We start from the raw sequence: 9,695 nt of genomic DNA, 5'->3' as shown, positions 1-9,695 counted from the left end.
TTGAGAATAATGTTACAATAGTTTATAATAGCATTCCTTGATAGAGGCATTTTAATTTTAGCAATTATGTTTCTCTTAAATATATAAAACTAACCCTTAGTGTCATGGATGAGAACCATCACAGCTACTGATGAATCAAAAAAGAACTTCCAAGAGCTGTTTGGTGGTGTTATCTCAAGAGATACAACCAAACTGCAAGGAAACAACCTCCCAAAAAGATCTTCTGGAAAGTTGTCCAATCAGAACACAGGAAGGACATCACTGTTTGATATTTCTGGCAGGGCAATATCCTACTTGCAAGTCAAGTGTGAAGAATAAATAATACAAGTTACAAATGCACCCAAGATCCCCAAATAAATTAGTAAAAGTGCCATTAAGAATTATCAGACATATAATCAATGTGTTTAAATACAAATTCAAATTTGTTAAGTCCAAAAGATACAGTAACTTTATTACATAAAATTTCTCCTGTGCTAAAAATGTTAACTTACAAGACATAGTATTTGTAATAGTGTAGAGGGAATTATGGCCAATTTGTTTAATCATTTTTCATTATTGAAGAATAGAACAATAGGTAGTGGACACATAAGCACTCAAGAGTCCTCTAAAATTCCAAGTTGTTACATTACCGCTCAACCAAAATAGACTACTATTCTCTAATAATATAAATGCCTGCTCAATTCATCTCTTAAAAATAAAGTCCATTTTTTCTCCATTAAAGCTTCTGCAAGACTGACAAAGGTACATTCTACCCATTAAATATAGGAGTACTCTTCATCTTTGGATAAGATATCACCACTGAGGGAAAATGTAGTCATATACAGATTACTAAATTTTTATTTGAGGCAGCTGCTGGAGTTCATTAAGCACTTTTTGAACACTGTACCTTTAAAAGTTTGTCTTTAATATAGCTTTGGAAAACCAAAAATAGAAGAAAAATATCTATGGCAAAGTACAATTCATTCTGATTTGATAGCAGTAAAATACAAAAAAAAAAAAGGTATTTAGTGCAGTGTCAGTTTTCTCTATGTAAATCACCTGTTAGTTTTCTGATTTATTATTATAATAGAATGACCAAAAAAAGTTTTAACCTGTTAAAAACATTTTTTAAGTCTTTGACTTAGTATAGTAAGGCAAAAATGAAATTAAGCACTGTAAAAAGTCTTTAAAAATTAAGTTCTACAAATTTGGTTCCCATTTACAACAATTTCATTAACAGATGAGTTAAGTATAGATACAATGTATCCAATACCCTCACATAACTACAGTTAAAAAAAAACCTCTAGTAGCATTTATATATTGTGAAATCCTTAATACCAATATAATTCAAAACATGTTCATACAGAACCAATACCTCTCCTTCTCCATGTAAAAGAACACTTGTTAAAAATAATTAACAGAAATACCAATAAAACAATGGAAACCCACTTCATTTCACTGCGCCCAAGGGTATGACACAAAATATTGGCTTAAAGAGGTAGGTTAAAAAGAAAAAGAAAACCAGATTCTCCATTCTTTGTCACTTTTATTCAGTAGTAGTTTTTTTTTTTCCTTATTTTCAGTGCCAGACATGGCAAGGAGTGATTACAGCCAACTGTTATTAAAACATTTGTTCTCAACATATACCCCCTTTATAACCACTGACCCCAAACTGACTCATTTTGTGTGCTTTCATTCTTTTTTTTTTAATATACCACCACCAAGACTGGGTGGAGGGGGCAAGGGTAAGAGAGATGAAGGGGAAGAGTCCAGGAGGCCAGGAGAGGAGGAATGCTACAAGCCACAGTAAGAATGAGCTGTATTTAATTTAAAAAGGGGGTGTACCCCACAAATGATACAGTAATGAGGATACACAATTAAATCCCATAGCATGACTGAAGGCTTTCACTGTGTTTGACGTCATCACAATGGAAGGCATAAAAAGTGGAGTAAATCAATGTTGATACAGTCCAATCTAGTCCATTAGGCAAGATGGTGCAAGAAGTCATTTAAATTAAAAGTGCCCTACCCTTACCTAAATGGCTAGCAGACATGGAGAACACCACAGTGATGGATCCACAGAGCTTTCTCCATGTAGCTATGGAAATGTGGTGTCGAATGGCACACTGTCAAACACTGGAAAGGGGCGCCACAATGGACCTCTCTCTGTTATAGGTACGAATGCTAGATTCAACTATCTCAACTAAGCAGGAAGTGGGTTCTTCTGCTAGGAATGCCAACCCTAATTCACTTTGTCTTGAAATATATACAGATTGTTTGTAGTAGCTACAGCAATGATATTTTCCTTGGGGTGCCATGCTGTATGAAGGATTTTCTTGTTGAAGTCTAGGCTGTCAACACTTATTTCATCTTTCTTTCGCTTGCCGCTTGCACAGACTTTGCGTGGCTTCAAAACCGTGCGAGGCTTATTGTTTTCCCGTGATGCTTCTAGGGTTATGTCTCGCTTTGTGTTCCTGTCAAACATTCTGAAGAAATTATTGTAAGATCCAGTCATGACAACACTGTAAAAAGAAGACAGAACAAACACTCAGTCAAACAAGCAGAACAAGAGACTGTTTTTAAGAAAAACGATTCAGTGATTAAACCAAGTGTAGTACTCCACAGGAAACAGCTACTTCAAGCAGAACTGAATTAAGGGACAGGGTTGCTGTCACCCAATCACTGGAATAAAACCAGAAATACAGTAAGAGTTAACTTGGTTTTCTGCCAATTACTCCTTTTCATGACTACCAAAACTATCACCAATGCTGACAGCATCCTCAAGTAAAACTTCTTAGCATACTTAATCATCTTTGAATATTTTTCCAACTACAGGCCATGTGATCAACCAGACCAGCCAGCTTCTTGAAATAGCAATCATCTGTGGAACTCACACTTCGAAAATCTAAACCCAACCTGCATGAAATAGCTGTTTATAAGAAAACAATGCTTTATTTTTATCATTTAAATTATCAGCTATTTAATTTGTTCTCAGGGTGTTGTCTGGTTCAGATAAGCACGTTTTATGAATGCTTACAATGAATCTGCTCCTGAGAATGTTAAGAAAGTGGCATGTAATACTTTTATTAACAGAAAGTCATTTTACTTAAACGATAAAAGACATTTTAAGTAAATATTTTAAAAAGTATCAGTTCAAAAGGGTACCAAATTCATAGGCTGCTTGAGATACTTCCTTGCCATTCCTATTTGCTGTCCTTTACTGCTCAACTTATTCCTAAGTATCCTCATACACAAAACACAAGTTTGAAACTCTTAATAATCTGGAAAAAGTCTGGTGCTACCACTACTTACCACATGGTTAAAATTATTATTGTAAATGAGATTACAGGATACTGGGGGTTGTTCAAAGTATGCACAGGCCATGTATTAGATAGAAATGATGACCATCTAGTTAGTCGTGTCAGTCCCCCAAAGGACACCCGACAACAACTGTAATCAAACTCAAGTTCATCCATGCCCCTGAAAATAAAACTATATATATTTAAAAATGATTTATGTAATTTAGATTGACATCACCATGGATTAGACAACCAGGCTATGACTAATTGTAACTTTTAGGTTATGGGCCCAGCACACTCCCGCTGCGCCACGCTGCTAGCACTATTTGTAACTTTTAAAAGGCATCATTAGGCACCCATCTCTATGAAAGCCCTGATAAAAATGTATAACCTGAATCTAATCATAAGGAAATATTAGATAACATTCAAATTCAGAATATTCTACAAAATAACTGGCCTGTGTTCTTAAAAAATGCCATGGTCATGAAAGGCAAGGAAAGAATGAACTACTCCCAGAATAAAGGGGACTATCAAGATACGATAACTAAACGTAACATTCGATCTTGTAGTGGATAGTGGACCAGACTATTTTTCTGTGCCATAAAGGACAATGACTGAGATAACTGGTGAATTTCAACAGGTGTGTGGATTAGATGGCAGTATTGCATCGTTGTAAATATTCCTGCTTTAGCTGCTTGCACTGTCATTACGTTGGAAGGTGTCGTTGTCTTTTAGGAAATATTGATTAATGAAATTAGAGGTAATGGACATCTTGTTTAGAGTTTACTTCCAATTGGTGCACAAGAAAAGGTGTGTGTGCACTTATATAGATAGATATAGCTATAAATAGACAAAGAGAGTTAAGAGACCATGATACAGCAAATAGCAACAGGGGTAAGGCTAAATGAAGAGTTGTAATATTCTATCAAATCTTCTCTGAGTCTAAAATTATTTCAGAAAAAAATCTTTTAAATGTTAAGGAAAGTAAATAACTTCCTTCTGATAATGGACCATAAAACTACTAACAATATGCTTAAACAACATGCGGAAGAACTCTAGTTGTAGCAGTGCAGCATACCCTAGTATTATCAGTGTCTTTTTTCTCTTTCCTTCTTCCTTCTTGATGTGTCAGGTTTAGCAGAGGCACCCAAAGACAATGTTTGCCTATCCCTACCAGTGCGACTCTACGTTTACTGTGGCTAGCCTATTACTGGTCCTCATGTCAAAATCAGATAATAACTTTAAAAATTAGACAAAAGAAAACGTTCCAAGTTCTGTTATCATCTATAGCACACATTATAAAACCTGAATCTTATCAAGCTTCGTGATAGAACTATTGTTAAATAAAGTACCTCTAATTATGTTTTTTTTTTTTTTGAGACAGAGTCTCATTCTTTTGCCTGGGCTAGAGTGAGTGCCGTGGCGTCAGCCTAGCTCACAGCAACCTCAAACTCCTGGGCTCAAGAGATCCTCCTGCCTCAGCCTCCTGAGTAGCTGGGACTACAGGCATGCGCCACCATGCCCGGCTAATTTTTTCTATATATTTTTAGTTGTCCAATTAATTTCTTTCTATTTTTAGTAGAGACGGGGTCTCGCTCTTGCTCAGGCTGGTTTCGAACTCCTGAGCTCAAACAATCCGCCCGCCTAGGCCTCCCAGAGAGCTAGGATTACAGGCGTGAGCCACCGCGCCCGGCCCTCTAATTATGTTAAATGCAAGTTTAAATAATTCCAAAATTATGTTTTACTATTTTCAGTTCTATTGGAACACAGCAGTTAAATAAATATTGACAACTAAAAGACTGAAAGTAAGACTTATTTATCTTTAGAAATAGTGGCATACATTTTTGATAACATACTAAAAAAGGAATCATGCTATAGCAAAATTGGAGATTATAAAAAGCATAACTACTCATGATAATATGGTTAAAATTTATATAAATTACCACTTCTATGAGGTGTTAATGCAGTAACTGGAGACTGGTGTGTAACAATCTAAATGAAATAACTTCTGCCTAAATATTTCTAAAAACCGTTTAATGGTAAAATAACAACCAAACTGAGATTTCACCACTTTAACTGTGTTAACATGTCAGAAATGTTATTTATCTGGTTCGTAATAGGGAAAAATTTCAAGATATTTAAATAATAGTTTAGATATCTAGAATTTTGTGTATTTTTACTTACTAGTAAAATACAATGCTTAAAATTTATTTTCCAGTATTGTTATGCTATAATGTCTAAGATTACTAAATTTATTTCAAGGAATCCTTGGGGGAAAATGAAGTTAAGACTTGTTAGGTGAGTCAATCTAAAAAAAGCTGGCCATATTTTTGGTGAATGTGGCAACCATACTGGGGGAATGAAATACTAAGTTTCTTTCCTCTAATAAAATTCATATTTGAATGAGAAGTTTGAATTAAAGTCAATTACCTGTCAGATCCATTCCAACAACATTCAAATTTGTCAAATATGCAGTCATTTTCATACAGTGAACAAAGTTTACTTCTGAGGTATTCATGCACCTGTGGAAAAAACACAAACATACTGCACATAACACTTGGTTTACCTCAAGATCTATCCATTGAAATTAGGAAAATGATTAACAAGTCCAGAGCTTAAAAAAAAGGGGGAGGGCAAATAAAGACATATGCACACTTCTTAAAATTATTAAATCTTAATCTTCTTAGTAACGATAAAGGCATTTTATCTTTTTACAACACATAAGCCCTTGTCAGGGAGGTGCGTTTTCCTTTGTACAACAAAGACAAACTCCCTTCTGGGCATGGCACATATACTCTTATAAGCCTGAATAAAACATTTAGGTGAGAAAACATTTGAAAATGGCACAGATAAGAGACTAATAAAAGAATATTATAGCAATATTTGAATATCACTACTTGGCTTTCAGGCCGTTAACTGTTGATAATAACACTGAACATTGTACTTATTTCCTTTTTACCATCTTTTTGGGCATAAATTTAACTGACACCTGTATTTCTAATTAAATGCATATACTATGCATAGCATAACCATGCCCTGGTTTGGTGATAAATTATAGGAATACTTTAGATATGCATCATTATAAATATGATAGCATCACCTGATGTTACTTACACAATGTCAAAAGCTAACAAAAATGTACCTCTTTTTTTAATTATAATTCTATATTTACTAATATTTCACAAAAGGATAATTAAATATATCTATTATTTAAAAAAAAGCCCATGAAACGATACATTTCAACATTTATATTGTTAAATTATAAAGAAAAGTTTCAAAGTATTTGTTGTGATCAAAGGGAAAAAAGGAATGTTTATCTCACTCTTCTTAAAGAGAAATGATGACAGAAATGAGTAGGTACCCCCCTAAATGCTTAGAATTCTCTATTCTCGACTCAACTAAACTCATTCTCAGTGCCCGTTTTAGGTGTAGTGGAATTACTCAGGCCATGTCTGTGTGACAGTAAGAAAAATCTGTAATATAGAGTAATTGCAACTCGTGAGGTTAGGAACAAAAGTGAGTATGTAATGCAAAAAATTAGTAAGATCAAAAATACCCCTCAATCACACAAAACTCAGCAAGACACTTGAACAAGTTCAATACAAATACTTGACTCTACAGAAGCTACATTTGCATATGATGTAGCTCTACTCTCAGTCACTAATCCAATTCAGCATAAGCAGGAAATGGCAAATCACGTAAAATTAGGCAGATCATCATAATTCAGCAACATTTTAGAATGCACCCAGTAAAAGGTTTATCACCAAACAGAGTATGAAGCTAAGGTTCAAATCAATTATTCTCAATGGGAACGAGACGGTGATGAGGATAACTAGAATACATGTCAATTCTGGCAGTTACACAAATGTACAGTTGTCCCTTGTTATATGTAGGGGATTTTTTCCAGAATCCTCCCATATAGCCAAATCTGCCCATACTCAAGTCCTGCAGTGGGCCCTCCATTATATGTGGGTTTTGCATCCGTTAGACGCTGTATTTTCTATCGGCGCTTGGTTGCAAAAATTCTGTGTGTAAGTGGACCTATGCAGTTAAAACTTGTGGTTGCTCAATGGTCTGCCATGCTTTGAAAACAAAGCAGTTATATCATCTCTTTGACCTTTGTTTCAATGTTGTATTTATTATGAAATTTCAAATACCATTAAAAAGAATCTTGAGTGGTTTATGTTTGTCAAAAGGGATTTCAAAGTTTGAGAAACATCATTCTAATTTTATTGAGAATATACAACATAAAGAAGGTACTGTTTATAAATTCTGTATTCCTAAAGCAGACTTAAGTGTTTTCTACACTGTAGTCTGGGGTCTAACACAGGTATATGTCGTCGGCCCTCTCCTGTTCTGGGCTGTGCACTTCATCATTCTCTTCTCTATTTCTGATGTTATGGCAGTGGTTGGCAATTTCAATGGTAGTGGTTGGCTGACAAGAGATTCCAGAACTGACATCCTACAATGGACAGGCAACTCCTAAAGCCATCTGTTGGGCTTTCAAGCCCTTCTCCTTTAGCTGAAGACAACAGTTATCTGCCAACAGGGAGAAGACCAGTCCATTTGACTCAGCGTGCTACATTTAAGCTCTAGTTCAACTACTCCCGCACATACACCATGCAGGAGTATGGGCACCTCTCCCAGGACTGGCCATTCTCCTCAATCCTCTTCCTGCCCAGACCTTAATCAAGAGTGTTCTTCCTTCCTCACTTTAAATGTACATGGGGAAAAAGTTGTCAACACTAAACCAAATGGGTAGCAAATCACACTGTTTAAGTGGAAAACTGAAAAGACAACACAACCTATGCAGTATACATACATTTTACCATAAGGAAAAGCAACATACTCATGGATCTGAGGGAAAAGGCCTAACGGTGAATGGTGAACAAACACCTTATCAGGATTAACACCCAGTACAAAATCCTTCTCTACAAACACTTGAAAGTAAATAGGGTGTATCTCATTGAAAGAAAAAACTGCAAATACCTGGTATGTTTCCACAGGCCTGTTTTCCATATTTAAGTCCCAAATTTTGACTGACAAATAGTCTCTAGTCATCATATATCGACCACTATGGCTGAATTTTACATCAGAAATAGAGGAGATGATTTCGGAAAAAAATGACCTGTTACTGGGATCTTCAGGTTCTTCAAACACTAAAAACAAAACAAAACAACAAAAAAGGGCAAGGTGTAGAATATTCTGACTTGAACAAAGCATTTCCTGAAACACCCATTCACAAACTCTCTAAGAGTAAAGTGACAGGCTAATAAAGAACGGAAAAGCATCTCTCTGTCTAGAACAATGTAATCCCCTGAAACTTTAAGAGAATGACTTAATATTGAAGTTGAAGGTGCAAAAGCAGCAGTATACTTCCAGAGTCGTGTGGCTACTTTAGCAGAACCAGACTCACTGGGACTTCCAACTTCAGTGCACCAGGCTAGTATATTCTGCAATATACCCTCACTGACTTTGCCTGTTTCATCACCACAAGAAACACACTATCTTCACCCATCCAAAATTCATACTGGGATTTTATTTTCCAGTGGCCAGGTAAAATTATTTTCATAAAAGGTATGTACCAGTTTTCATGAGTTTTAGAAATAGTCAACATGAAGACAAGACTATCGCAACCTCTTAATTTTTTAATCCAATGGTTTTCAAACTTCTTTTTTGAAGCTAAAAAAACCTCTTCTCAGAAGAAATCTCTCTACAAAGTTCAAAACAGAAAGGGAAGAAGGGAGGATATGAGGAGGGAGGGAAGGAAAGAAAAGAACTGCTCTACTTTTGAATACAATGTTGGAGAGCCCAAACATAAGTTCCCAAAGAACAGCACTAAAAATGTATGCATTGGGAACCAACAGACCCATGCCTCCAAGACAGCCTTATTATGTGTGCTTCCGGCTGAACAGCCTGGAATGCCTCATGTGGAGGTAGGCAGTTTACCAAAGGGTACAAGAGCCTTGAACACATAGGTTTAAGACTTGTAAACCTCTGTAGTTGTACTTACCATGTCTGAGGCTCGTGTCAGACAAACAGAATATGTTATCATTTTAAAGAAAGACTCAATAAACTTACGTTTAGAATGCCTATCACAGAGAGCAGATGCCCTCATGTCACATAACCGAATAGTTCCTTTACTGCTGCTGTATACAAATGTATTACAGCTGTTTGGATGGAACTCTGCTGCTGTAATCACCTCTGTCAGCTCTTCCATATTGGCAGGCTTGATATCCACAATATCTGGATAGCATTTTATTAAGGAATTTCCACTTAGAAAAAAAGGCAAATAAAATCTCTATGTTTGTCGTACCTAAAATCCATTTCATAGACCTAAGCACAAGTATTAATTCTGAATTGCTCTCTACTCTTTTTTGAGTATAAATCCCAGGATTAAAACTTTTTTTTTTTTTT

General features: G+C 35.6%; 1 protein-coding gene across 1 annotated transcript; it reads right to left on the bottom strand.

Moving 5' to 3' along the window:
* Nucleotides 1-1,505: 1,505 nt before the first annotated feature.
* Nucleotides 1,506-9,559, bottom strand: LOC105825276 (serine/threonine-protein phosphatase 2A 55 kDa regulatory subunit B alpha isoform). The gene is made up of 4 exons (XM_012663023.1): nucleotides 9,360-9,559; nucleotides 8,268-8,437; nucleotides 5,709-5,800; nucleotides 1,506-2,501 (listed from the first exon to the last, which is right to left on the bottom strand). The coding sequence occupies exons 1-4, from the start codon at nucleotides 9,496-9,498 to the stop codon at nucleotides 2,222-2,224; spliced, it is 681 nt and encodes a 226-aa protein (XP_012518477.1). The 5' UTR covers nucleotides 9,499-9,559; the 3' UTR covers nucleotides 1,506-2,221.
* Between the last annotated feature and the right edge of the window lie 136 nt (nucleotides 9,560-9,695).

Source organism: Propithecus coquereli, unplaced genomic scaffold, assembly GCF_000956105.1.
Source record: "Propithecus coquereli isolate 6110/MARCELLA unplaced genomic scaffold, Pcoq_1.0 Scaffold79, whole genome shotgun sequence".
NCBI classification, from domain to species: Eukaryota; Metazoa; Chordata; class Mammalia; order Primates; family Indriidae; genus Propithecus; species Propithecus coquereli.
The sequence above is the reverse complement of the archived record's forward strand: the minus strand, read 5'-3'. Positions and strand labels throughout refer to the sequence as shown.